The 27,573-nt window shown below is 50.0% G+C and overlaps 3 protein-coding genes across 5 annotated transcripts in view; 2 read left to right on the forward strand and 1 right to left on the reverse strand.

Annotated features, from left to right (window-relative positions):
- LOC106508372 (pleckstrin homology domain-containing family H member 1-like) overlaps positions 1-4,396 on the forward strand; it is a 45,487-nt gene extending 41,091 nt beyond the window's left edge. Inside the window, 4 exon segments of the mRNA XM_021099392.1 lie at positions 1,534-1,620; positions 1,933-2,094; positions 3,801-3,881; positions 4,210-4,396. Coding sequence (XP_020955051.1) covers positions 1,534-1,620; positions 1,933-2,094; positions 3,801-3,881; positions 4,210-4,248 — 369 coding nt within the window. The 3' untranslated portion in view covers positions 4,249-4,396.
- On the forward strand, positions 5,708-18,219 carry LOC100152619 (pleckstrin homology domain-containing family H member 1). Its single transcript, XM_021099393.1, has 12 exons — positions 5,708-5,825; positions 6,860-7,036; positions 7,589-7,686; positions 8,181-8,358; positions 8,494-8,649; positions 9,996-10,096; positions 11,182-11,323; positions 12,740-12,882; positions 12,983-13,112; positions 14,625-14,711; positions 14,986-15,132; positions 16,060-18,219. The coding sequence occupies exons 1-12, from the start codon at positions 5,736-5,738 to the stop codon at positions 16,219-16,221; spliced, it is 1,611 nt and encodes a 536-aa protein (XP_020955052.1). The 5' UTR covers positions 5,708-5,735; the 3' UTR covers positions 16,222-18,219.
- On the reverse strand, positions 17,344-27,573 carry PIGH (phosphatidylinositol glycan anchor biosynthesis class H). Of its 3 annotated transcripts, none has more exons than XM_001928658.5 (4): positions 27,291-27,573; positions 22,471-22,680; positions 21,491-21,574; positions 17,344-18,895 (listed from the first exon to the last, which is right to left on the reverse strand). In XM_001928658.5, exons 1-4 carry the CDS (start codon positions 27,468-27,470, stop codon positions 18,803-18,805), a joined length of 567 nt encoding a protein of 188 aa, XP_001928693.1. In that variant the 5' UTR covers positions 27,471-27,573; the 3' UTR covers positions 17,344-18,802. The 3 variants fall into 3 exon arrangements, with proteins under 3 accessions (XP_001928693.1, XP_005656402.1, XP_005656403.1); XM_005656345.3 differs by having other exon boundaries at positions 17,347-19,085; XM_005656346.3 differs by lacking the exon at positions 17,344-18,895 and adding an exon at positions 20,021-20,073.

Genomic DNA, 27,573 nt, shown 5'->3' on the forward strand with positions numbered 1-27,573 from the left:
ACCTGACGCTTTGAGCCACACACGGGACTGTGCGGCTGGTCACCGGGTCTCACAGTGATGGGCGCTGAGCAGTCAAGGGCCCTTGTAGACAAGTTGGCTTGGCACTTCCTTCTTCCTTCAGAAGCTGAGTTCTTATGCCTCGTCCTGTAAGTGAATTGTCCCCAGGCTGCCCTCACATCGTCTGGATTATTCTAATAGGCGAGCCCATTACTCCTTTCTACACTGTTTGGAATTAGAGAGCCTTGGATATTGGGACCTAGTTTGTCAGGACCTCCCTGCAGGACCAATGTTAAGAGATTTTTTTACCTTTTGTTTTTTTGCCTTTTTTTTCCCCCTTATTTTTTTTTTTTTTTTTTTAGGGCCACACCTGCGGCACATGAAGGCTCCCAGGCTAGGGGTTGAATCAGAGCTTTAGCTGTTGGCCTAAGCCCCAGCCACAGCAATGCCAGATCCAAGCCACATCAGCAACCTACACCACCACTCACGGCAATGCCACATCTTTCACTCACTGAGTGAAGCTGGGAATCAAACCCCCACCCTCATGGATACTAGTCAAATTTGTTACTGCTTGGAGCGGCGTGAGCTGTGGTGGGCAGACGCGCTCGATGCGTGTGGGTGGGTAGGCGTGCTACAGCTCCGATCAACTAGCCTGAACTCATATCGCAAGGCCAAGAAAAAAAAAAAAAAAAAAAAAAAAAAAAGACAAAAAAAAAAAAAATTGTATGCTGACCACAGTGGAACTCCTAATGTTTTAAAAAAGGCAGAAAGGCCATGTCTCTTGTGCAATGCCAGTCAGTTGTTAGTGGCTGTCTGGAACACTATGTTAAGGATTCTGGGTCTGCCTCACTCAGTGAGTACCATGCTCTGATTGATTAGTCATGCCTGCAGTGGTACTAGAAAGGGTAATAGTGATATATGTATGCCACCTGTTTGCCACACTCTTTGCCATCTTTTACAGGATGTAGTAGAAAGAATTTAGGGCTTTATAGCTCCATAATAACCTGGCGACTCCTTACCCAGGATTTAAAGGCTCAATCTGTATTTTTTGAGGCCTGGGTCAGAGGGACCTGTGTCTGTCACCATTACTCCATTTAGTTAGAACCAGGAGCCAGAACAAGTTACCAATTATACCACAGTCCAGGAAAGCTTTCAACCTGGAATAAGATCTGAGGGGGAGGAGTTCTTGTCATAGTTCAGTGTTAATGAACCCAATTAGTATCCATGAGGAAGCGGTTCGATCCCTGGCCTTGCTCAGTGGGTTAAGGATCCGGTGTTGCCATGAGCTGTGATGTAGGTCAGAGACGCGGCTCGGATCCCATGGTGTTGCTGTGGCTGTGGTGTAGGCTAGCAACTGTAGCTCCTATTTGCCCCCTAGCCTGGGAACGTCCATATGCCAAGTGTGGGGCCCTAAAAAGCAAAAAAAAGAAAAAAAAAAAAGAGAGAGAAAGAAAGAAAAGCAAGAAAAGATCTGGGGGGAAATGGTGTGCTCTGGGAAGGCTCTAACCTCTTTCCTCCCCATTCCTTTCTCTGCAGAGTGACGTCATCCGGAAACCTCAAGGTCAAGTGGAACTGAACTCCCGTTGCCGAATTGTCCGAGGAGAGGGTGCACAGACATTCCAGGTGCGCATGTTCCTAGCAGCTGATATTGTACATAGAAGAGGTGTTGGGTTTGAATATGGCTCCACTGGATACCCAGATGGGGCCAAATGCCATCCTCCTTTGTAGGTATAGGGAAAGGAAAGGAGGCAGAATGTGCAAGGTGGAGAGAAGGTCAGAGAAAAAGATGAGGAGGAGGAGAGGAGGGAGAGAGTATCAGGCTGGAAAGAAGGAAGGAAGGACTGATGGGTCAGAGATCTGTGCCACCTCAGAGCCAGGTCCCTCTTATTCCACCCTTCTGTCTCCTCGGCCCTCAACCCCCGCCTCCTTCCCCAGCTCATCTCTGAGAAGAAAACCTATTACCTGACGGCTGATTCACCCAGCCTGCTGGAGGAGTGGATCCGAGTCCTGCAGAGCCTGCTGAAGGTCCAGACCATTGGGCCTCCAGCCCTGCCACAGGGTGGCACCAAGCCCACTGTGAAGGGCTGGCTGACCAAGGTACAAGGGGCGGGGTCAGCGGATGGGGAATGGGGACCTCCTGAGAGTCAAGGGGGCCAGGAGTGAGTGCCAGGGGGTGGTGGGGCCCCTCCCAACACACGGCTCCTTTCTCTAAGAAGTTCCCCACACTGATTGGCTGTGGTCTGAACCACACAAGGTGAGGGTGAATGGAGTTCCCGTCGTGGTGCAGTGGTTAACGAATCTGACTAGGAACCATGAGGTTGCGGGTTCGATCCCTGGCCTTGCTCAGTGGGTTAAGGATCTAGCGTTGCCGTGAGCTGTGGTGTAGATTGCAGACGCTGCTCAGATCCCGAGTTGCTGTGGCTCTGGCATAGGCCGGTGGCTACGACTCTGATTGGACCCCTAGCCTGGGAACCTCCATATGCCATGGGAGCGGCCCTAGAAAAGACAAAAAAAAAAAAAAGTGAGGGTGAATGACTCTCTAGAAAAATAGGGATCGGGGTTGTTAGAACAAGAGCTTTTCTCAAGACAGAGGAGGGAAATGCATATCTTAGACCCATTTTGAAGTCATTAGGAGGTGCCCCCCCGCCCCCGGTCTGGTACCCACCACGCCTCATATGACTAGTGGGAAACTCATCTCCGCAAGGCAGGTGTGGCCAAAGACATGTCATCTCAGGCTGCCCTTAAAGACATTTTCGTTGGGGGCCTTCTGGTTGTGAGGAGTGGAGAAGCACCTGTTAATCCCATTCTTGGGAGGTTAATGAGGAAGCACGTTAACTGGGCCAGGACGCTGTCAGGAATGATGCGTGAGCAAGCTCAGTGCTGTGGGCTCTCCCTCTGCCTCTACCTCCCCGTTCAGCCCATGTTCATGGCCATTTCCTGTGCTCATGAGAGGTGGTTACACTTGCCTGAAGGCTTTAGCCGGCTATGGCCCTTCCCTCCCGACTCCAGCCTCTGCTGACGAGCCAGTTCTTCTTGTGGTCATGTTCCCGGGATGAGCATCTGGTTGGCCTGATTGATCTCTTTTTTTTTTTTTAATTATTATTTATTTATTTATTTTTGTCTTTTTGTAGCTATTTCTTGGGCTGCTCCCGTGGCATATGGAGGTTCCCAGGCTAGGGGTCTAATCGGAGCTGTAGCCACCGGCCTACGCCAGAGCCACAGCAACGCGAGATCCGAGCCGCGTCTGTAACCTACACCACAGCTCACGGCAAAGCCGGATCGTTAACCCGCTGAGCAAGGGCAGGGACCGAACCCGCAACCTCATGGTTCCTAGTCAGATTCGTTAACCACTGCGCCACGACGGGAACTCCCTGATTGATCTTTTAATGGCAGGTCACATGAGGACCCATGAGGTGTCCTGTAGTACATACCACGGATGCGCCCTGTGAAACAGCTAGTTCCATTAGTAGGGAGCCTGGGTGGCATCTGAGTTTGGCCTGGGATTGACCTAAAGATCTGAGTTGGACCAGGGCTGGGGGGTTTTTTTGTTTGTTTGTTTTTTGTTTTCATTTTGGCCACCCTGTGGCAATATGGAGCTCCCAGGCCAGGGATCAGTTCCAAGACCTAAGCCGCAGTTGCAGCAATGCCAGATCCTTAACCCACTCTGCCAGGCTGGGGATTGAACCTGCATCCTGGTGCTCCACAGTGGGAGCTCTTGGACCAGAGGTTTTGAGATTAGTCTCCATGTGGCTTCTCTTTGCCAGCCCTGGATTTCATAATGCCGGTTCATTTCTGGCTTACAGGTCAAGCATGGGCATTCCAAGCTGGTCTGGTGTGCTCTTATCGGAAGAACCTTCTACTACTATCGAAGCCATGAGGACAAGGTACCAGCCTCCTGGCAGCTTCCCAATCCCTGTGGTTCCATGTCCTGATGGAAGGCCCCAGTTTTACCCTCTTCTCATCCAATCCCACAACAGCCCCAAGCCGGCTGGCCAGATGCCTCTAGAGTGTGTGCCCAGTGTGCATGGCCCATGGATTCTGCTTGGGGTCAACCTGTGCTCCCCCAAGCCCGCCTCAGCCAGGGATTTCCCCTCCCCATCCTGACATCCACCCACATCCAAGTTCCCAGCCCTGCGAGGCCCGAGGGTTCAGGGAAAGCAGACTCCTCTGTTCCCCACTGGACCCCCATTCACAGAAGGCTCACATCCACAGCGACCCTGGGCCGGCTGCCTGTGCGGGACGCGTGCATAGAGGAAGTAGATCGATCCTGTGACTCAGACGAGGACTATGAGGCCGGAGGAACCGGGCGGTTGCGTTCCTCCCACTGCACCCTGGTGATCCATCCCCCAGAGCACAGCCCCACCTACCTCCTCATTGGCACCAAGCATGAAAAGGTGAGAGACGGGGCTGGGCCTCCCTCCTTGGCCAAGCTTGGACCTCTGATTCTCATTTTTCCTTTCTCTTCCCGAGTTTCCCCAGATTCACATTTATTGCCCTCCTGGACATTTTGGCAACTAGGAGTATTTCCTTATTGGAATATTCCTTGTATTGAATTCATTCCCAGTGACCAGCATCTCTTCAGCGGGGCCATGAGCTAGAAGGACCACAGTCTTTCCTCTGAGAGACTGGTGACTTTGACCTGTGCCAACCAAACAGGCTGAACCTGACCCTGGGCTTGACCCCTTCAGAGAAGCTCCCTTGGGGCTCTTGCCTCCAAGCTGGTCTGGTGTGCTCTTGTTGCCTCCCCTCTTCCCCAGCCCTTCCCCATCAGATGGCTTTCCATCCTCTTCCAGGATACATGGCTTTACCACCTCACAGTGGCTGCAGGTGGCAGCAGTGCAAAGGTGGGCACGGCTTATGAGCAGCTCATTGGAAAGCTGATGGATGGTGAGGGAGACCCAGGTAAGCCAAAGGGAGCCCTCACTGCTGGGAGGGAGGCTGGTGGCTGGGTAATTGTTGGTCAAGGACCCAAGGAAAGCACTGTTGTACCCTAAAGCTCTTTTCAAACCATCTAAGCCACAGAAGGGCCTTCCCATCCCAAGCTCCAGGAACCCCGTTTCTGGTGAGGATACTGAGGAGACCACTCTGCCTCTGGAGGAGTTGTGTGGGGAGCAGGCTTTCCAGTGATGTGGGTCAATGTTTTGCTTTGTTCACTGCAACTTTGCTGGCCAGGCAGAGGGTTGAGGAAAGAAGGTGGCTGGTTAGTCTATAGTTAGAGTTTCTTAATAAACGAAGCCTAAATTGAGATCAGGCTATCCCAAGCCTGGGGCATTTGGGGTCTTTATTTTGCTACTGATCCTCAAGACCCTGAAGATCTGAGGTCTCCCACCACACACACTGCTTTACTGCTGCTCCAGGGCTTGTTTATTCCAGGCTGATATACGCTCCTCTATCCAGACCTGATGCTGCAGGGAGGGGACCATCCCTGTGCACACACACTTGCGCTCAGGTGCCCACACCTTGCACACTCACCACTACTGCAGCCCCATAAGCAGAGCAGTGGCCACCTATCTGTAAGCCACACTGCAGGTGTGCTGAATGAATGCAGGGCACAACGGCACAGCCTACACCCTACATCCTATGGATACACACCCAGCACAGCCCGAGTGTCCAGACAGTGAACCCCCGTCTTCCCCCAGATCAAAGTGGGGGTGGGGCGGGAGGCGAGTTCCCTCCTGGGTGGTAACTGCTGCTGCGCTCTGGTGCTCTGCGCAGACTCCCCTCTCTGGAGGCACCCCATGCTGTGCTACAGCAAAGACGGCCTGTACACCTCCCTCACCACGCTGCCCTCCGAGGCCCTGCAGACGGAGGCTCTCAAGCTCTTCAAGGTAAAGTGGGAGCAAAGCCCAGCCCACGGGCTGGCAGCGGCGCCCTCACCTTTGCCCGGTTCTTCCTGGAGCATTTCTGCTCACCATGGTGATGCTGGGGTGGAGGAGGCTCGTGCAGTTAGGGGCTAGTTCATGGAGGGATCTGATCATTCATGGAGGGATATGAAGGGAAAGACAGCCCCTCAGGGTTCCCACCGCTTCCTTTGTGGCCATGAGGCTGGAAGCTCCGGGCCTTCATTCATAAGCCCTAGGGAAGCGCCAGTGACATGAGGAGCACCCCCCCCCCAATAGTGAACAGCAGGAAAGGGCAGGTTTATGTTCCTTGTGGATCTGAGAGAGTCTGACCTATTTTAGAATGCTCTTTGTTCCCCTCTGAATATTCTGTCTTAAAAAACAAATGAATATGTCTTGCTTACGTAATGGAAACATTTAAAGAAGGAAAGATTTAGACCTCCCTTGTGGCACAGCTGGTTAAGGATCCAGTGTTATCACTGCAGTGGCTCAGGTAGCTGCTGTGCTCAGGTTCGATCCCTGGCGGGAGATTCCACATACTGCAAGTAACCAAAAAAAAAAAAAAAACACCCTAAAAACAGGAGTTCCCACTGTAGTTCAGTGGTAACAGACCCAACTAGTATCTATCAGGACTTGGGTTTGATCCTTGGCCTCACTTAGCAGGCTAAGGATCTGGCATTGCCGTGAACTGTGGTGTAGGTCTTAGGCATGGCTCAGATCTGGCATTGCTGTGGTTGTGCTGTAGGCTGGCAGCTGCAGCTCCAATTTGACCCCTAGCCCGGGAACCTCCACAGGTGTGGCCCTAAAAAGAAAAAACGAGTAACAAATAATGAAGGAAGGATTCTGTCCCAAAGTAGCTTTCTCAGCAAGCGTAGATGCTCTTGAGCAGTAACAATGCCCCCTCCTAGAAGGGGCTGTCTGCAGTGAACTGCCCCAGGGGGATGGTCCAGCCTCTGCCCATCACAGGGGGTGATAATCAAGGGACTCTTGGGCTACCCATGCCCACCGCCTTTTCCCTGCAGTCCTGCCAGCTGTTCATCAACGTGCCCGTGGAGGCCGCCTCAGTGGACTACCATGTGTCCCTGGCACAGACAGCACTGCAGGTCTGCCTGGTTCACCCTGAGCTGCAGAGCGAGATCTACTGCCAGCTCATGAAGCAGACTAGCTGCCGCCCGCCACAGAAGTACTCCCTTGTGCAGGTGGGCACCCCTGGGGTGGAACAGCCCACTGGTCAGGGCTACCCAGGGGTGGGAAAGACGGAAGGTATTCCCTGAGCCTGGCAGCCATTGGGCAGCCTCAGTGCTCAAAGCTGCCTGGAGGAATTCCCACTGTGGTGCGGCAGAAACGAATCTGATTAGGAACCATGAGGTGGCGAGTTCAATCCCTGGCCTTACTCAGTGGGTTGAGGATCCGGCGTTGCCGTGAGCTGTGGTGTAGGTCGCAGACACGGCTCAGTTCTGGCGTGGCTGTGGTGCAGGCTGGTGGCTACAGCTCTAATTAGACCCCTGGCCTGGGAACCTCCATATGCTGCAAGTGCAGCCCTTAAAACGACAACAAAAAAGCTGCCTGCGGCCCTTTGCCCTCTCTGTGCCCCTCCTGAATCTGCGCACAGATTGTGGGATGGCGGTTCTGGACAAGTTGGCCATCCTGGTGCCCGCAGAAGGTTGGGGGCTGTGGTTTGGAGGGACTGGGATGGCAGTGATGCTGCAGACCCAGCACTCACCCCACCCTGCCTTCTCCTCCGCTGGCAGTGCTGGCAGCTCCTGGCTCTGTGCGCCCCGCTTTTCCTGCCTCAGCACCACTTCCTCTGGTACGTCAAACAGCAGCTCCAACGCCATGCAGACCCCAGGTGAGTCAGCGTCATTCCCTCTGCCACTCCGGCACCACCGACCAGCGAGACGGAGGGGACACAGGAGAGACTAGGATGGATCAGCTCGCCCCTGCCCTCTGAGCTCTGCACAGGGAGACTTTGCCCACCACCGTGTACACAGATGAGCGTGTGGAGACCTGGGCACGCCTGGGCTCCTCTGCACACCAGTCCACTTGTGCATGGATGCTTTGCGGGGGCTCTCATGTGAAGCTGTGGCGCCTCCAAATCATCCCTAGATTTTCCTTCGCTGTTACCATGTTTTCTGGCCTTTAGAGAAAATGTCCTTGCCAGCCACCTGCAGCAAATAGGTCCCGAGTGACAAACGCTCAGACAGTCTTTGGGGCTCTTATCACAGCCTGCCCGGCTACAGGTTTGGTCCTGCAGGTGACCGTGAGGTAGGGAGCCAGAGTGTCGAGGTGGCAAGAACAGGCACATTCCCTGGTGTTCTCTTCTTCCTTTGCCTGTCTTTTTAGAAATGAAACTGGCCAGTACGCCACTTACTGCCAGCGGGCCGTGGAGCGGACGCTGCAGACCGGGGAGCGGGAGGCCAGGCCGTCACGCATGGAGGTGGTGTCCATCCTGCTGAGGAACCCTTTCCACCACTCCTTGCCCTTCAGCATCCCCGTGCACTTCGCCAACGGGACATACCAGGTGATGAGGCCGCTGTGCTCACTGTCCCTTGGCCTTTGCGTTCCCTTTGCTTCTTTCAGCCAAGCCTTCCCACCTCCTGGACTCCCCACTGCCCCCCCCCCCGAGCCCCACTCAGGACGTTCCCTCTCCCGGCAGGTGGTGGGTTTTGACGGCTCGTCCACAGTGGATGAGTTCCTCCAGCGGCTGAACCAGGAGGCGGGCATGAGGACGTCGTCCCACTCCGGCTTTGCCCTCTTCACAGATGACCCTTCCGGCCGGGACCTGGAACACTGCCTGCAGGGGAGCGTCAAGGTGATGGCCTCCCCCGTAAGCCAGCTGAGCCCCTCCGGAGCCAGCTTGAGGGGTCAGGATTCTGTGTCGGGAGGAAGCCCCCCCCCTGCTGGGTGCCTGACCAGCCCCAGCCAGTTCAGGGCTGAGCCCGAGGCGTTCCCCAGGCCAGCGTTTCTGGGCCATCCTGCAGTGTGTCCCATCAGGCAGAGAAAAGGTGCTGTGCCCTTGGTGCCAAAGAGATCTCTACATCCCTTGCTCCCTGGAGGGGCTGTCCAGCTTCAGGGGAAACACCGCTTCTCAGATCAGTGTAGGAAGGACAGGGAGGCCCCCCGCAGCAGCAGCCCCGCCCACGCACAGCCTGCTGCCAGTTTCGTACATACACGCTTAGATGGCCAGCGCTGCCTGCACCAGGGGAGGTGGGGCTGCACACTGGCACCTCCTTCTTACCCCGTCTCCCAGGGCCTGTGCTGCGCTTACAGGTCCAACCGTACTTTTTTTATTATTATCATTATTTTGGTCTTTTTAGAGCCGCACCCACGGCATATGGAGGTTCCCAGGCTAGGGGTCAAATCAGAGCTACAGCTGCCAGCCTACACCACAGCCACAGCAACACGGGATCCGAGCTGCATCTGTGACCTACACCACAGCTCACAGCAACGCCGGATCCTTAACCCACTGAGTGAGGCCGGGGATTGAACCTGCACCTCATGGATTTGTTAACCACTGAGCCACTGCGGGAACTCCAAGTCCAACTGTACTTTAAAGAGGTAGATCCTTATGGTACTTGTGTGAGTAAAGGCCCTAGAGTGAGATTCGAGCCCTGTATTGTCCTAGGGTCTGAGGTCAGAGCCGTGGGGCATGCTGGGTGTTTATGGGAATGAGGATGAGTGTTTGGGCTCCAGCATCTCCTTTTTTTATGGTAACAGGGCAAAGGCTTCTACCCTCTTTTACTGTTGCTTGGAAAAACTGCGCCATGGACCTTCCTTCTAAATGCCCAGGCATCTGTAAGGTTCTGTCACAGAGTAGGCCCCCTGGTATACTTGCTGAAGAGAATGGAGTCAGTGGAAGGGAAGTGGAGCCAGTGACAAGAGGTTGTGGTTTTTGACTGGGGCCTGTCTAGCCTCCGGGAGGCCCCCTCAGATGTCAAGGCAGCGGGGGCAGCGTTCTGAGGTTTGCTGCTCACGCCATGCCCAGAGCTGCACCTGTGTCTGTGCAGGAGTGGCAGGCGCCCTGAGTCCTGGGAGCATGAGGCCGGCAGGTCAGCCTCCTGAAGGAGGGCAGTCAGCCAGCTCTGCCCCCTGCTCTGCCCTGACTTATTTATTCCCCAAATCGGGAGCTTTTCTGACTTTTCTCTTTGCCTCTTCCAGATCTGCGATGCCATCTCCAAGTGGGAGCAAGCCCTGAAGGAGCTGCACTCTGGAAAGTCTGAGGGTGGCTCACGTGTCGTGAAGCTGATATATAAGAACAGGTCCTGAGCACCCCTGGAGGCGGGGGACCAAGCAGGATGGCTGCCACTGGGGTGCAGTCTTCAATTCCCCAACTGGAGGCCCGGCCTGCATAGGCAGGGAGCCCACACGTACAACAATGCGTGGTGGTCATCAGCTGGGGCCCAGGCTGGCTCTGCTGGTCTCTGTGAGGCCATGGGAAGCTCAGGCTTTCAGTCCCTGAACTAGGTCTGCATACTCACACATCACATGTCCATGTGCACACATGTGCACACACACCTGCCCCACCAAACAGACCAAATGCGTTACATGAGGAGAATGAGATTTTGTCTGAGCACTAGATTTTTAAGGCTAAAGAATAAATCGCTCCTATACCAGTTCCAGGAAATACAGGAGATACCCTGATTTATATCAATTTGAGTAAGAAAATTCCATCCCAGATATGTCTCCAGGCAAATAAATTCTCTTGGAATCTTAACTCATCCAGTTCCCTAATAAGCTATGATGCTAGGTACCAGATTCCCCTCATTAAATCCAGTAAGTCTGATGGTGAATTCAGAGTTAACAACTAGGAGTTCCCATGGTTGCCCAGCGGCTAACCAATCCGACTAGTATCTATGAGAATGTGGGTTCAATCCCTGGCGTTGCTCAGTGGGTTAAGTGTCTGGCGTTGCTGTGCCATAGGCTGGCAGCTTCAGCTCTGATTGAACCCCTAGCCTGGGAACTTCCACAGGCCACAAGTGTGGCCCTAAAAAGACAAAAAAAACCAAGGAAAGTCTGAGACTAAATGTCTTGTGGGATCCCAGATGGCATTCCAGAACAGAAAAAGAATATCAGGCAAAATAAAAGAAAATCCTAATGAAATATGGGCTTCAGTTAAAAAAAAAAAAAAAAAAGTGAACAGCTACTGTTGCTGTGACATCTGATAGCCCTGTTATCTCCTCTGGTTATACTTGGTTAAATTTTTCTGGAGACAGTGGAACATAGGCTCACAAATGGTGTAAAAAGAAGAGTTTCTTTCTTTGGAAATCAGGGTAAACAGATGCAGAGACAGCCTCGTCCACTGGGACCCCAGCTAAGTGCTGGCTCCTCCTTCTCTCCCCTGTAGGCTGTACTTTCGGAGTCAAGTCAAAGGGGAGACAGAGCGAGAGCGGCTGCTGCTGGCCTCCCAGGCTAGCGGAGAGATAGTGGCGGGGAGGTTTCCTGTCAACAAGGAACTGGCTCTGGAGATGGCTGCCCTGATGGCCCAGGTAAGGTTCTGATTGGGTATCAGGAGGGTCAGGAGGCCGTCTTGGACCCCCAGATGGAATGTATCACACAGGCGGGAAGAGGAGATTCTGCGGATCCTGAGGTGCCAGAGAGGTGGCCTCACGGACCCCTCACCCAGCAGAGCGCCTCACAGCAGATACAGGCTACATGCAGAACTCTGGGCGCGGAATCCCGGGGCCTAGGTTTGAATCAAAGCCACCTTCCTGCCATGAGATCTTAGCCAAGTCACTTTACTTGTCTATGCTTTAGTTCCCTTTTTTGTATACTGAAAGAAAAAATACATCCTGCCTGCCCTTACAGAGTTGTACTCAGTATGATTCTTAGGTAACGTGTGTCCCATGGTGTATGTGGTAAAATGTGTACTTAATCTGTCAAACACTGTGATGCGAACTAGGAAAAGAAACACATTCAGACTTTTCCTCTTCTTCCCATTCCCTTTAGAAGGCCGTCTTGCTGAAGTTACCTGGGATATCGTTATGGTTTCTATAAGAAAGATTCTGGGAGTTCCCATTGTGCCGTAGGTGCAGTACTAAAAAGACGTGCACGCGCATGCACACACACATACACACGAGTCTGGATCTACATGCTCAAGAGGAAGGGGAAATAATAATAGTTGATTTTTTCTTTTTTTTTGTCTTTCTGTGATTTCTAGGGCCGCTCCCGCCGCATATGGGGGTTCCCAGGCTAGGGGTCCAATCGGAGCTGTAGCCACCGGCCTACGCCAGAGCCACAGCAACTCGGGATCTGAGCCTCGTCTGCAACCTACACCACAGCTCATGGCAAAGCCGGATCGTTAACCCACTGAGCAAGGGCAGGGACCGAACCCGCAACCTCATGGTTCCTAGTCGGATTCGTTAACCACTGCGCCACGACGGGAACTCCTGAATACATTATAGAGGGTCCTATGCTAAACTTTTTCTAAGCACTGCTCTATTTAATTCTCATCCCCTAATAGATGAGGAAATTGAAGCTCACAGAGGTTAACCTGATCAGGGTTACAAAGCTGGTAAATGGCAACTGTCTGACGCCAGTGTTTGGAACACTCTGCTGTATCTGTAGCATTTTCCATCCTGTATCCCATACTTTTGGATTGGAAGCCAGAATTTCTACATTGTTTTCCTTTGTCTGCTGCTAATTAACCATGTTTTAGGATAGGGCACTTAACCTCAACTGCAAGACGAAAGTTAATTTGGACAGTGTCTGACATTCTAAGACCCTAAGGTGGTTTCTCTAGTGTTCGGGAAGCTTGAGCTAAAAGGGCTGTCTGTTCACAAGAAGTGTTTTTCACATCCATTCACACCTCACCAATAAAGGAATGAAAAAATGGTTTATTTCACCTTCCCCACCCCATTCATGTCCAGATTCCTGACTTGACCCTCCATGTGCTTCTGCCACAGGTAGAGTATGGGGACTTGGAGAGGCCCGTCCTGCCAGGCCCTGGGGTCACACCCCCTGCCAAGGCTCAGCATCTTCTACAGCAGGTCCTAGATAGGTTCTACCCAAGGCGCTACAGACACGGGGCCCCCCCTGAACAGCTGAGGTAGGCTGCAAGGTCTTGTGGGGAGGCGTGGGCTGCAGACCTGGGGAAAAGTCAGAGCTGTGACAAAAACATGACATTTCTCTCCATCTGTTCAAACCAGGCACCTGGCAGATCAGCTGACCACAAAGTGGGCAGCCCTGCAAGGCTGCTCCTCTTCTGAATGCGTCCGCATCTACCTGACAGTGGCCCGGAAATGGCCCTTCTTTGGTGCTAAGCTCTTTGCTGCTCAGGTAAGTGTGAGTGACCTCCAGTGGAAGGAGTGGTTTCCACCCTTTTGGGAATTCCCTGGGTTTCTCCTGGAGCTGCTGTCACCTTTGAGCTGGTTGTCTGTGGCACCCGCCCTGCATACTAGCAACCACCAGGGGTCGCTGTCTCGCCACCCATTTCTTGCCTACTCTAGACTTCTCTGGTCCACAGCAGTTGTGTGTGATTCATTGCTTTGGAGCCAGGATTAACTTTCTTTTATTCACTTCTTTCCCAATCCTAGCCCTGAAAAGACAGGATCAACTAAGTTTCAACAGGTTTCAGACTTGATATGATGTCCCTTTCAAGAATGCTTTTATTTTAAAAGAAGTTTGAAAGATAGACTAATGTATAATCTAAACAGATACATCTCTGCAGGCCTGGCGTGGCCACAGGGAGATCTAACTACTCAGGCAACTGTTTGTTTCTCCTGTGTGAAGGCCAGGTGGCCAAGAGTAATTTCAGTTGGAACTTTTCTTCACTGGGTATCTGGGGTGCATGAACTTTGTGCACCCCAGTATCCTGTCCTTGAAGCTGGACCATGATCCTGTTCACGGTGGGTACAGATGAGACGGTGGACGTTCACTCGTTCTTTTGACAAAGAACTGTTGAGCCCCTACTGTGTGTCAAGGATTGTGCTGGTTGTTTGAGGTTACAGGAGGTGAGCAAAGGAAACAGAGTCCTTGGCTTCATGGAGCTTCCCACCTGGTGGGGGGTGTGCACGTCAATCAAATAATCACACATTCTCTCTCTCTGAATATATTTATAATGTTTTTGCAGGATGTCACAAGTGCCATGAAAGGAAAGTCCAGGGGTGTTAGGCATATAACATGGGGACCCACTTAGTCTGGGAGGTTGGGAAAAGCTCCTGAAAAAAGGAACAGGTCTATCTCTCCCATCAGCCATTTGGCCAGGAAATCTAGATTGCCGACTGCAGCCCAAGCAGTGAAAATGAGTCATTCTAGGAATTGTCCACCGGATAGTCACTTTTCTCCCTGGCAGGGCCTAAAGCCCTAAGGTTGCATTATTTTCCTAATTTTTTTTCACAGTCCCTAGGAAATTGGTGGAAGCAGGTGCACCTGCACTGGGAGAGACTGTAGGTGGGAAGCGGTCAGTCTCTGAGAGCCAGAAGAAAACAGCCGGTTCTCCACGCCCCTGACAGAGCAGCCAGGGCTGGCCTTGGTCCTGCAGCAGGAACAAAGTGTAGTGTGTTGTTATACTGTGGCAGGATGGGCTAGAGGTACGGCAAGGAAGTGGTACTCTGCCCACTCGGGGTAGTTAGTAGGTGGCCAGAGCCCCAAGCCAGATGCCTCCCGCCACGGGCAGCCCCTTTACTCTGGCATGCTGTAAAAATACCATATTCTGTGTTTTCCAAAAGGAGGAAAAAGATGGGCATCACAGCCTAGCAGATCCCTGGATGTGCCTTCTCTTTCAGAAAGCTCTCATGGTTCTGAATCTCTAGCGGTGGCTCTGTCTGATGGCATTTTCTATTTCCCCAGCCTGCAGAGCTGTCTTCCAAGGAGAATGCTCCAGTGTGGATTGCTGTGAACGAGGATGGTGTCAGCATCCTGGACCACAACACGATGGTACGGGAGGGTGGGGGCTGGCTCCCAGACCCCCAAATAGTACCTTTGCCTCTCCTCTCTGGACTCAAAGGCCTGGCTAAGTGACTGTTGCTCTTGCCCCCACCGCCCAAGTGCTGGTGTCCTCACAGCTTGTAGACATTTAAGGTGTGGCTCTTCAAAGTGTGGCCACTTCAGAGTTCTCCCTGCCTGGTCTGAAAGAGACCGGGCCTGCTGGCTCCTAGCTCGGGAGGCACGTGGAAAGTTTCCCCAGAACAAACTGGCTCTTTCCCCACAGCAAGTGCACGTGACTTATCCCTATGCTTCGGTGATGACTTTTGGCGGCTACCGGGATGACTTCATGCTTGTGATTAGATCCATTCCAGACCAGGGCTCTGGAAGAAGCCACATTGAGAAGCTGATCTTCCGAATGGCTGCTCCCAAGGTGGGTCTGATCTGGTCTGAGGTGGGGGGGGAGCTTGGAGCCAAGACAGGAAACTGGGATTAGGACAGTTCTCTAGAAGGGCCCTGCCCCAGATAAAGCTTTGGCGTTGTCTGTCATTGGGCCTCTGAAGTTCAGGCATGTGGCGTCTCAGGAGTCACTGCTGAGCTGGCAGGTGAAGGGGCTGGCGGGGGAGGGAACTCATTCTGGTCCAGCGCCTCCTACACGCCTGTTACCTTCTGTTCTGTCCGTCTCGGCACAAGGCAGGCCTGAGTCAGGCGCCCTCTTGCTCCTCTTACAGCAGGTCCAGGTCCAGGGCAGCTTCCTCAAGGTGCTCTTGGCTTACCTTGGGTTTTATTATCCCGACACTAGTCACAAGTGGGACCATCGACACATGCTCCCCCTTCCCCGGGGTCTTGAAGAAGGTCCAAAGACCCGCTGGCTTTAAGGGCCTTGTTCCTACTCAGTTCAGGAAATGTTGATTGGCCCAAAAAAAAAAAAAAAAAAAAATTCCAGAGACTCTGAAACCAAAGTTCTGATTTGTAGTCTCTGACTCCCTTCTGAGTAACTGAAAGCCTGTTGTTTTAATGCTCAAACCCCTTCCCTCCTTTCAATACCTTCCCTGCCAAAGCAGAGGATATACAGATCCCGTCCTCCAGGCAGGCCCCCTGCCCTGGCTTGGAGACAACCAGCATGGAACACTGGTCCTCCTGTCCTCGGGTTCCTGTGCATCCCGGGACTCCCAGGCGCCCATTTCACTAGGCTGCCAAACCTCACAGTAATGACCCCTTTAGGATGTTTTCTCCTGAGTGGGTATTTTAAGAGAAACTAAAGCCCACGCAGGGTATATACCCAGCACAACAGCTAGTGAGTGAGAAAGCTGGGTTCGGGCCAAGGCTAGTTCAAGTCCTTCGTGTGCTGTCTCCTTAGATTGCAGAGGTGACCTTCATCGTGGCCAGCTACATGAACCACTGCTCCACAGCTGTGAGCCCACCCACTAACCCGCCGGCTGCCTGCCAGCCTTGGGAACTGGATGCGCGGCACTTCTTCGCTTCTGTTCCCCGCGCTGCCAAGGGGCCGACGTTGCTGTGACTGTTTCTCCTGCCCCTTTCCCCACCCCCACCTGCTGCCTCTGGGATGAGAGAGATGCATCCTGGGGTGCGATGCTACTGTGATGGGTCTCACAGCCCTCCCCACCCTCGCCCGTTTGTTCTGTGAAGTGTGTATATCAGTGTCCATGGAGCCTTTTACTCTAGGTGCCTTATAACGTTTCAGGGCCAACCTTTACAAATCCAGACCCAGTAGAAAAAGCACTCTTTTTTCCCCTCAAGGATACTGAGCCCTGGATGCTGCCTGATTCTAGACACAGAGAGAGATGGCCCACCGCTACCGGTTACTGAGGGCATCAGTGCTCTAGGTCAGGTTTTTGCACTGATACACTCAGGGAGACCACTCTTTCTTAGCCAGATATGGTCCTTATGTGGGGATGGATACTTGAAGTTTTCCCGGCATCCCTCAACAGGAGAGGACTAAAATTTCTAATGCCCCCACTCTGACAAGAGCCTAGAACTCACTAAGACTGGACTTCGTTTCCCACGTGGGGAAGGCGTCGGCAGGGCTGGAGGAGAAGTAGCCTCAGGGCCCTCCTTCCCCTACCGCAGATGAGGAGGCGGCGGTGGGGCCCTTTGGGGACAGCTGCACCGACCTCTGCAAGACAAGGCGCAAGCTGGGCTGAGACCAAAGCTCTTCTCCCTCACCCTGGACTGTCAGCACAATTGGGTACAAGCAAGCACGGCAGGGGGTAGGTCCAATGGAACCGCTCCCTGTCTCATCTTAACGACTGCATGGGGCTCGGTGGAGGCTGTGCTTACTACTGTAGGACAAAGTGGTTGTCCCTGCTCTTTGAAAGACCAGCAGATGCGCTCTGCTTTTTGCTGCTCTGTGAGGCCACCCAAGATGAGTCAGGAACAGAAGATCCCTCCAGGCTCGTGGGCCTGGATTTGCTCCCTCTGGATTTCCAGCGAACCCGCGCTGGGAACCAGTGTGAGGACAGAGCACTCGTCTGTGTTACCTGCCTTGGCCTAAGAGTGTCAGGCCCCCTGCTGATACGAATATCCCCTCTTCCCTGAGTGAGGCCTTCTGTTGATTGCAGAGGTGACCTGTCTCCACCCTCCCCTAACAGGAAAAACAAAACGAAAGAGTTCATTCATACTCTGATTTTCCAACACTGGAGAAACTGCGTTTTATTTCATAGTTCTAAGGCAGTCTTACCATTTGTCAATAAAGGCTGAACAAACGATATGGATTTAGCAGTAGCATCCAAGAACCAGGCCTTTAACCCCAACAAAGTGTGTGTGTGTTGCACACTGCAAGAACTGCAAGGCTGGAACTGGTTTACTGGAACACCTTAGTGGCTGTAAGCTTCTGCTCTCTCACTCTTTACATCAACAGGCATGACGAAAAAAGCAGCACATCAGAGTGTCGGCCTCTTTTAAACAAACTTGACTTTGCCAGGCTGGCAATTTTATAGCTGTCTCCCATTTCTGTTCCTGCCCTTCCCCCAGGATTTGGGATTTAGCTGAGACATTTCTACCTCAACAGGTGACATGTCCCATGTCCCCGCAGGCTCCTGAATAACCCTTCCAGGGCTGGTATAAAAGGCAGAAATTACAGCTCTAGTTTTGTAAGATCTTGAGTGGCTCTAAAGTAAATAAGAATATTATCACCTACCCAGGAATTTTTAAAAAAATCCCAAAGAAAAAGTAAGCAAGACTGGAGCTGTGTTCATACTGAATTTGGGGATCCAGCTATTCCCCCGCCCCATCTTCTTCCCAGCCCTTCAGGAATCCTGCCCTAATTCGTTAATTTTACACAGAAGAAACTGCCATGTAAACAGAGGCTTCTGTAGTCTGGCCTTTAACATATCTGGAAACCAGAGTCAAATTTCTGTCTGGCTTTTTGTCTCATCCCTCTTGGCAAAAGAAGTTTTTGAAACCATAGACAATGCTGAGTAACGAGAGTATTAATGTGCTTAACCCCCATGACTGAAATGCCATGATCAAGTCTGTCAATAAAAAGCAGCTGCCTGAACCAAGCAATTCCTTGTATGTTTTGGAAAGAGATCTGCTTATTAAGAGAATCATCATAAGCTAACCCTGTATGGGCGCTAGATGGGCAGAGGCTCATCTTTTGTAGGACATTTCCTCCTACCAACCAGTACCTGAAGGGCTTTTTTTTCCCTCCCTCTCAACTTTTATACAGGGGTACAGTGCAATTGGAAATTACCTTTCTCAAGAGATCTGATAATCGATTTCCCATTTTCTTGCTCCACAAATTGCAACAAAAAGTAAACTTGAATGTGCTCAGGAATTTCACAAAGTGCTCTTTGTCAGTGTTACTTCTGACGTATGGTTTCGAGGTCTCCCCTCAGTTGGTAAAGTACACAAAACCTGACAGGGGAAACCCTAAAACATACATAAATATTTTCCGCTGCATCGCACGGAAAATAAGTTAGATTTCCAGTCAGCTGCTCTATGGCTCTGGGATCCGCCGCATCCAGACTGGTTACTGGGCCTGCATCCACTTGATGGTTTAGAATCCGGAAAATAAACCAGTCGCTGTGGCTGAGGAGTCACCTCCCCTGGGAGATAATACTGATCACGAATGCTGGGACTCACGGGCTGGTTGACGTGGATTTCTGGTGTGCCAAGATCTCCTGGCAGCTCCTGTATACTTCAATCAAGCAGTCCAGCCGGGGCTTGGCACTCTGAATTCCAAGGGGGAGAAGTGCAGAGTCAGGATGAACGTCAGAGTGCTCAGGGCTGCTGCATCTGCAGTCTCTCACCCACGACAAGGGGGTCCAAACGGCACGGGTGTGGCCTCAGAGGCAGAAGTTCAGGCCTCACAGCACCTCGCTGGGAGGAGTCCCTTTGTAGGCCCACAGCCCAGCCTGTGAACTGCAGAGCAGGAGCTCAACAGTTTTATTTACTTTTTAAACTATTTTTTTAGGGCCGCACCCATGGCATATGGAGGTTCCCAGGCTACGGGTCGAACTGGAGCTACAGCTGCTGGTCTACACCACAGCCTCAGCAATGGGGGATCCGAGCCACATTTGCGACCTAGACCACAGCTCATGGCAATGCCGGATCCTTAACCCACTGAGCGAGGCCAGGCATCAAACCCTTGACCTCATGGTTCCTAGTCGGATTTGTTGCTGCTGCACCCCGAAGGGAACTCCAACAGTTTTAAATCTGTCTAAATTTCATGATCTCCATCTAAGAGCAAGCAAGAGGAATAACAAGGATGACCCTCACAGGAAGCGAAACAGTTCTCAGAGTCAAGAAGGGCAGTTTAATATGTAACTATTGAGGAGTTCCCTTGTGGTGCAGTGGGTTAAGGATCCAGTGCTATCACTGCTGTGGCACAGGTTCAATCCCTGGCCCAGGAAATTTCACATGCCACGAGTGCGACCAAAAAAAAAAAAAAGAGAAAAGTAAATATCAAAAATTATTTTACATAATAAAATGTAATACAAATTAAAAACCACAGAATGGGAAAAAAATACATGGAAAGCAAATTTAATAAAAGTTTGCTACCCCAAACATGTGAATCGTTACAACACATAATCAGTATCTAGATTCTACTTGACTAATAGAGGAGATGGACAGTTTAAAACAAGAAAATATAGATAATACAAGGAAATATGAAAAGTCTCTTTGCACTGACAGAGTTAGAAATACAGGAGTTCCTATTGTGGCTCAGCAGAAAAGAACCCAACTAGCATCCAAGAAGATGTGGGTTTGATCCCTGGCCCCACTCAGTGGGTTAAGGATCCAACATTGTGGTGAGCTTGCATCTGGCGTTGCTGTGGCTGTGGTGTAGGCTGGCAGCTGCGGCTCCGATTTGACCCCTAGCCTGGAACTTGGATATACCTCACCTGCGGCCCTTAAAAAAAAAAAAAAAAAGGATACAAATTTAATAACTCTAAATTCCTTTACCTACACACTAAACTAAAAAATAGCTAAACCCACTGTTAGTCAAGACTATAGAAAAGCAAGTACAAATTCCCAAAATACGGTAAAGGTGTCCAGTCTCTGGAGCCAACTCTCAAACACTGTCAAAAATCTTTGAAACTTCATAAGCTTTAGTAAAATAATTTTGAACTATAATGCAAAAGGCTTTTAGCTTAGCTGCCTTAAATCCTTTGTGAAAAAAGAAAGGTGGAGAGACAGTTTACTGCATACATAAATATTTTATATATCTATAAAATATTATAATCATGTTTGTATAAGTGTTTTTTTTTTTTTTGTAAGAAAAAACCTGGACATGATTTCAAAAGTGAACAAAAGAGTGACTAAATAAACTGATATTTGATATGATACAATTATTTAAAATAATCAGTATAATGGCCTCTGTGGCTGCATGAGAATACGCAGATTTGAAAAGGAACACACCAAACAGTGTAGAACAGTAGGTGTAGATCAGTAGCATCTCTGTAAAATCACATACTGCCTGACTGACAGAGACAAAGTGGCTGAATGACGATTTTTTTTTTTTTTTTTTTTTTGGCTTTTTAGGGCCGCACTGGCGGCATATGGTGGTTCCCAGGCCAGGGGTTGAATCAGAGCTACAGTACTGGCCTACACCACAGCCACAGCAACGCAGGATTGGGGCCCTGTCTGACCTACACAGCTCAAGGCAATGCTGGATCCTTAACCCATTGAGCGAAGCTGAGGATTGGACCCTCATCCTCATGGATACTAGTCGGATTCGTTTCTGCTGTGCCACAGTGGGAAATCCTGAATGATGAATTATAGGCAGAAGTTGCTTTAGGTTTATTTTTATCTCTAAAATTTGTATACATTTATAACATTTCTGAAAGCCTTTATTTGCCTCAGAAGGGAACTTTGTTTTTTTTTGTTTTGTTTTTTTTTTTGTCTTTTTGCCTTTTCTAGGGCCGCTTCTGCGGCATAAGGAGGTTCCCAGGCTAGGGGTCGAATCAGAGCTGTAGCCACTGGCCTATACCAGAGCCATAGCAACTCGGGATCCGAGCCTTGTCTGCAACCTACACCACAGATCACGGCAACACCAGATCCTTAACCCACTGAGCAAGGCCAGGGATCGAACTGCAACCTCATGGTTCTTAGTCAAATTCATTAACCACTGCGCCACGACGGGAACTCCTCCAGGAACTTCTGAAGTAACTAAAATCCTATTTCTCAGTAAAAACAGCCCTCAGGTATCCTCAGATATTCCTGACAACATAAGATTACTCCTGAACAGAAGGAGCAGTGGATCTACATCGAGGTGGGGGAGGGAGAGGATTGTCTTTGGGAAAGAAACTTAAGTGTTCTGTGCTCACCTGGAAGAGAGGTACTACTTGGGATATCCCCTGTGGGTCCACTGGATCCTTCAATAAGATGCAGAGGTAGTAAATCACTTTCTGCTGTAAGAAAATAAACCAAAGAGCAGAGTTCTAAGTCAAGCTCAAGTTTTCTTTGCTTCAAGGGAAGGCGCAAAACTTGTTCATAAATGAGAGACCACTTGATAGCTTTGAAGTGAGGGAGAAGCATATTCTCGTTTTTTAAATGAAAAAAGACACAACAACAACAAACCAGAGGTTTTTTTGAAGCTGGGCTAGAAAATAAAGTTGACTTGCCATCTATCCATGAAAACCTGCTGCATCTCTTTAAAAATAAAGGACAGGAGTTCCCACTGTGGCTCAGTAATTAATGGATCCGACTAGTAACCATGAGGTTGCGGGTTTGATCCCTGGCCTGCTCTGGTGTTGCCGTGAGCTGTGGTGTGGGTCAAAGATGTGGCTCAGATCCTGCGTTGCTGTGGCATAGGCTGGCAGCTGTAGCTCTGATTTGACCCCTAGCCTAGGAACCTTCATATGCTGTAGGTGCGGCCCTAAAAAGCAAAAAAATAAAGGACATGTATTTTCAATGCAAATTTCACTTTTATGGTCTATAGACAGGTCATCCAGAAATAAAACACTACAAATAACCAGAATGGAGAACTCTCAAGTTTAGTTCTGTGACACCAGTAACTTTCGGAATGAAGACAGTGTAGATCCAGACACACCCCGTGGGCTCCCTCCTCCAGAGAGGCCAATAATATTTGCCACTTAAGGGAGTTCCTACTATGGCGTAGTGGCTTAAGGATCCAACTGCAGTGGCTTGGGTCACTGAGCAGGTGCAGGCTCGATCCCCAGCCCGGTGCAGTGAGTTAAAGGATCCAGGGTTGCCGCAGCTGCGGCTCGGATTCAACCCCTGGCCTGGGAGCGTCCACATGCCACAGCTGAGGCCCTTAAAAAAAAGTTACTGCTTAAATACTTACCATGTAAATAGCCTCATTAATGACCACATCCTTCACCTTGCCCATCTCAATGAAGGTGGTGCTTTCTTTGCCTGAGGCATAGGATGAGGTCATCTGGATGCCAAGGGAATCAATGATTAACAGAGTCTCCTGATCAATCTTCACAAAATGGAGGTACCCGAGCAGGCCTAAGAGGGTGATGAAGATGGCAGCAGAGAGGATCATGCTGTTCTGAAGAGAGAGCCAGACACGGGCGGTAAGATTACCCAGTGGTCCTCCCCATAAATCTCTGCGGTTTAATAAGTCAACTTTAGGCGGTGGGAAAAAGCCTTCGTCCTATCCTGAGTTGAACAGATAGGAGGAACATGCAAGGAGGAAGAGGAAATGGCTTTTATTTGGTCTCTGTAGTGCTATAAAAGCATGTGATGAAATACACGCAGCTGACAAATGGAGAGGTCTAGGGAAAAGAACCTCCGTCAGCAAAATACCCACCATCACACCGCTCTCCAGAGAGTTTCCTTCCAGAATTGTAACTTAAGGACTCTGATCTTTGCTTCCCATGCTCCATCGGTAAAACAGACAGCAAAATCACCAACTGAATAATAATAAAATGCTTAGCACAGTGTAGCAGATAATGCTCAACAGCTACTCCTCCTTCCAAGGCCATCTCCAAAAGACATCTAAGAAGAGAAGGCCCCTTCATCCTGAGGTTTTGGTGCCTGGAACTACCTGGCCTCTGCCAAACCGTGTGGAAAGCTAGGCTGAGGACATCAAGGGTGAAAGAGCAGTACGATGAAAACACAAAATCATCTGAGTCTCTCATGCCTTCAGAGCCCTGACTTTTTGTTTTGTTAAATAATACAGGTCTTACCATCTAGGGCTAGTTTAGTTGTTTTGGGTTGTGGCTGACTGACCAGGTGAAATGACTAACTGATGTGTTAAGGGCGCCCAAAAAGGTATTTCTTTCTTTGAGTCTAAGACACATTTACAAACTTTTTTAACATTTCTTAAGTAGAAAGTTTCTATTGGGGTATGTTTCTTTCATGTGGCACTGTTTTCTCTTTTTTTTCCAAAAATGTCTTATTTAGAAGGATGGCACGGGGGGCGGGGGGAAATGATGACCTTGAATCAAAAGAGAGGGCAGGAAGTGTTTCATTAAACTTTATTATTGACAGAGTTCCCGTCGTGGCGAGGAGCAGTGGTTAACGAATCCGACTAGGAACCATGAAGTTGCGGGTTCGATCCCTGGCCTTGCTCAGTAGGGTTAAGGATCCAGCGTTGCCATGAGCTGTGGTGTAGGTCACAGACATGGCTGGGATCCTGCGTTGCTGTGGCTCTGGTGTAGGCCAGCAGCTACAGCTCCGATTCCACCCCTAGCCTGGGAACCTCCATATGCTGTGGGAGCAGCCCAAGAAATGGCAAAAAGACAAAACAAACAAACAAACACAAAAAAAAACTTTATTATTGACAAGACACCCTCTCTGACCTACCTCTAGTCGGGCTCTCCTAAGCATCGGACCTTGGTGTCCATACTTGTTGGGCCTGCATGGTCCAACAAGCTGTAGCAAGAATCTTGCCAAGTGAGTTTAGAGAATTTCTCACCCCTGGTATCTGATCACCTTGGAATCTGATCACCTTGGACTGCCTTTAGCAAAAATGCTGTCAAATCAGCTTAGCCAGAAGCCCCCTTTGCCCCTGAGGTTTTCTTTGAGTAATTTTCCACCCACGAACCCCCAACCCTGCTCCTTGACTATAAATTCCCACTGACCCCTGCTATATTCAGGATGGAGCCCAATTTGATACTGAGGTCTCTTTTCTCCAATTACAGTTGTTTCTGAATAAAATCTGTTTTTACCCCTTTAGCTACTGACCAGCTCTGGTTTTCCTTGAAAGTAACTTTCTACTTCTTTCTACGTTAACACATAGTTAAGTGTCAGATCAGAGGTCTGCAAACTGTTTGGACCTGTGATCTGTTTTTGTCTGGTCCACCTTCAGCTAAGAATGTTTTTTACATTTTTTGTCTTTTTCCAGGGCTGCACCCGTGGCATATGGAAGTTCCTAGGCTAGGGGTTGAATTGGAGCTGTAGCCGCCAGTCTACTCCAGAGCCATAGCAACGCGGGATCCAAGCCACATCTGCCACCTACACCACAGCTCACGGCAACGCCAGATCCTTAACCCACTGAGCGAGGCCAGGGATCGAACCCGCAACCTCATGGTTCCTAGTCGGATTCATTAAACACTGAGTCACGCAGGGAACTCTGTTTTTTACATTTTTTAAGGGGTTGATAAAAAGAAAGAAAAAGAGAAAAAGAAACAGAAGAATATGAGACAGAGACCTGTAAAGCCTAAAATATTTACTATTTGGACTTTTAAAGAAAAACTTTGCTGACCTCTGTGCTAGATAATCATTTGTGGATTAACAAATGGAAGATGGAGAAATCTTTGTGCTGGGTCTCTGATGATCCAGAAACACTTTTAGTTAACTGAGTCTAGCATCTAGTACAGTAGTGTCTTGTACACAGTGTGAACTGAGTTAAGTATTAGGAAGAGTGGAGAATGATAAAATTCGGTTCTGGCCCTTAGAGATTTATTAGAGGCAAGATCAATATATAAAAAATACTTTTGGAGGATACTGTGATACTATTCACTAGAAGTGATACTTTTAGAAGTGCCTAAGACTGGATTAAAAGAGAGAGAGCGAAAGCAAGAAAGAGACTTAAGCACACAGGAAGATCCCATGAAGACGTCCAAGGAAGCAGGATTTAGCTGGTACAGAGGAGGTAGTGGTTATTGACAGATATACTTAGCTGAGAAAAGGAAGGAGGTCGATATTCTAGGAATAAATAAAGACTTAGAATTCCAACAGAACTGTGAGTTCAAAAACTGGGAGGAAAGAAGGGATGAAGAACATGATATACTTAGGGGATTTGACCCATATTAGCATTTCTAGAAAGTAATCCTTGCCCCAAACTTCATTACTACCTACATTTTTTTTTTTTTTGCACTTTAGGGCTGCATCCGCGGCATATGGAGGTTCCCAGGCCAGGGGTCTAATCGGAGCTACAGCTGCCAGCCTACACCACAGCCACAGCAACACCAGATCTGAGCTTCATCTGCGACCTACACCACAGCTCACGGCAACATCAGATCCTTAACCCACTGAGTGAGCCAGGGACTGAACCTGCAACCTCATGATTCCTAGTTGGATCTGTTTCCACTGCGCCACGATGGGAACTCCACTACCTACAATTTTTTATACTTCATTTTTCTTTCTGAAATTCTAACAATTCAGTATTCGTTTGGGTTGAAGTTAAGCCACATGTTTTAAGGAATTTCTTCATCAGACTTCTCATTCTAGCTGAGATTCATTACTCTAATAGTTTTGAATAGGAGGAAAGAAAAGAAATTTTGGTGCACAGGGCCCTTAAGAAGTGTTGCAGTGGAGTTTAAAGGAAGCTGAAGTTACGGAGCCTGGACATTTGATGGGGTAAGTGGGATATACCAGGATGGGAGAAATGCATACAAAAGGGAGCTGGCACAATAACAAACTTCCCCTATTTAAAAATTTTGCCTAAGTAAGCCCTCCCCAAGGAGGAGACATCATAGTGTAGTGAGAAGAAATGGTTTCAGAGTCAGCCCTGGGTTTGAAACCCAGGTATGCCATTTACTAGCTTTATCACTTCGGATAAGTTATTACTCTGAGTCTTGATTTTCTTCTAAGGTTGAAACAAGGCATTTAGTAAAGCAGCAGGCACTTGGTGGGCATTTAATAAAAATACCTGTTCCCTCTTCCTCACATGACTACATGGTCAGAGCTCAAGCTCGTATTGAAGTTCAGCTATATTATATATTAAATCTTTTTACGGAAGGGGAAGGACGGTCCTGGCAACTTAACCAATTCGAGTGACTTACAAACAAGCTTTTCAATGCAATTTGGTACAAATTAATGGATGCAGTATGGGAAACAATACCCAAACTATAGAAATAAATAGCCTTGCTGTACTTAGCTCTAGTTAGGTCACTCCTGGGATAATACATTCAATTTAGGGCACTACATACGAAACTAAATTACTGAAGAAAACAATAAGGATGATTCCTTTTATTTGAGGGCTGTCACAAAGCCACTACATGTGACCCTCACAATGCTGTGAAAGTGGCGTGGCAGATATTAATTGCATTTTGGAGACGTGAACATTGAGGCCCAGAAAAAGGGAATGAGTCTAGAACTGAGCATAGAAACCACCCATGTCCAAAATTTCACAATTTAAGTTTGGGGAAGGGATCGGGAGGAGGAGGAGTTAGGCTGCCTTGAAAAGGAGATTAGGAAGAACTATATCAAACTCTTAACTTGCTTGTGTGAACTGCGGAGGCAAAGACACACGGAGGCAAAGACATTACTGTGGCGGCACAGGCAGTTTCTAGAAGACTTTAAGGTACTGTTAGCAGTGATTCCTCTGAGGAGTGGAAGTGATGGATGATGACGATCCATTTAGTTCTCTTGAACTCTTGGACCTGAATGACCATGCGCGTGGACTACAGAGAGCACGGGGAAGTTAATGTTTTGGACTGTCGTGCAAGGACGAGCTCCATCTGTATGCTGGGTGGAACCAGGGAGCAGAGCAGCGGCCCGTGAGCGGGATAAAGTACAGGAGCACAAACGTCACTAAACCTAAGGAGGAGAGCTGTCCAGCAGCGGAATGGCGTCCCCAGAACCCTCCCGTTCCCTCCCTCCAGCCCTGCGACTGGAGGAGGGTCCGGCGAGAGGTCTGGGCTCAACCCAAGACCCTTCTAAAGCCGAGCCTCCGACTCCGGCCCGCGGGAAGGGGCCGGCCGGCCTTACCTCGCAAAGCGTGAAGAGTCCGTAGGCCGCCAGCCACACGGTGCAGGTGACTGCGGTGAGCGAGCGGAACGAGATCCGAGGGCAGCTGAGACAGAACTCCCGGCAGGACGGGGAGTAGTAGCGCCGCTGCAGGGCCAGGCGGCCCCCGCAGATGTCTGAGAAGCTCTGCTCGTCCTCCATGGCCGGCTCGCCTCCACCAGGCCACGCCGCGGCGTCTGGCGCGCCCTCCAGCGTCCTCTCGCCGGCTCTGGGCGAGCTTCCCGAGCGGGGTTGGCCACGCCCC

Source organism: Sus scrofa, chromosome 7, assembly GCF_000003025.6.
Source record: "Sus scrofa isolate TJ Tabasco breed Duroc chromosome 7, Sscrofa11.1, whole genome shotgun sequence".
Classification (NCBI taxonomy): domain Eukaryota; kingdom Metazoa; phylum Chordata; class Mammalia; order Artiodactyla; family Suidae; genus Sus; species Sus scrofa.

Coding starts and splice junctions, on each gene's coding strand:
- LOC100152619 (XM_021099393.1), top strand. CDS start 5,736: ATGCTGTGCTACAGCAAAGACGGCCTGTACACCTCCCTCACCACGCTG. Junction 10,097..11,181: donor AAGCTGATATATAAGAACAG/GTCCTGAGCACC, acceptor TCTCCCCTGTAG/GCTGTACTTTCGGAGTCAAG. Junction 15,133..16,059: donor TCCGAATGGCTGCTCCCAAG/GTGGGTCTGATC, acceptor CTGTCTCCTTAG/ATTGCAGAGGTGACCTTCAT.
- PIGH (XM_005656345.3), bottom strand. CDS start 27,470: ATGGAGGACGAGCAGAGCTTCTCAGACATCTGCGGGGGCCGCCTGGCC. Junction 22,681..27,290: donor GACTCTTCACGCTTTGCGAG/GTAAGGCCGGCC, acceptor CTCTCTCTTCAG/AACAGCATGATCCTCTCTGC. Junction 19,086..21,490: donor AAGTAGTACCTCTCTTCCAG/GTGAGCACAGAA, acceptor CCTGCTCTGCAG/TTCACAGGCTGGGCTGTGGG.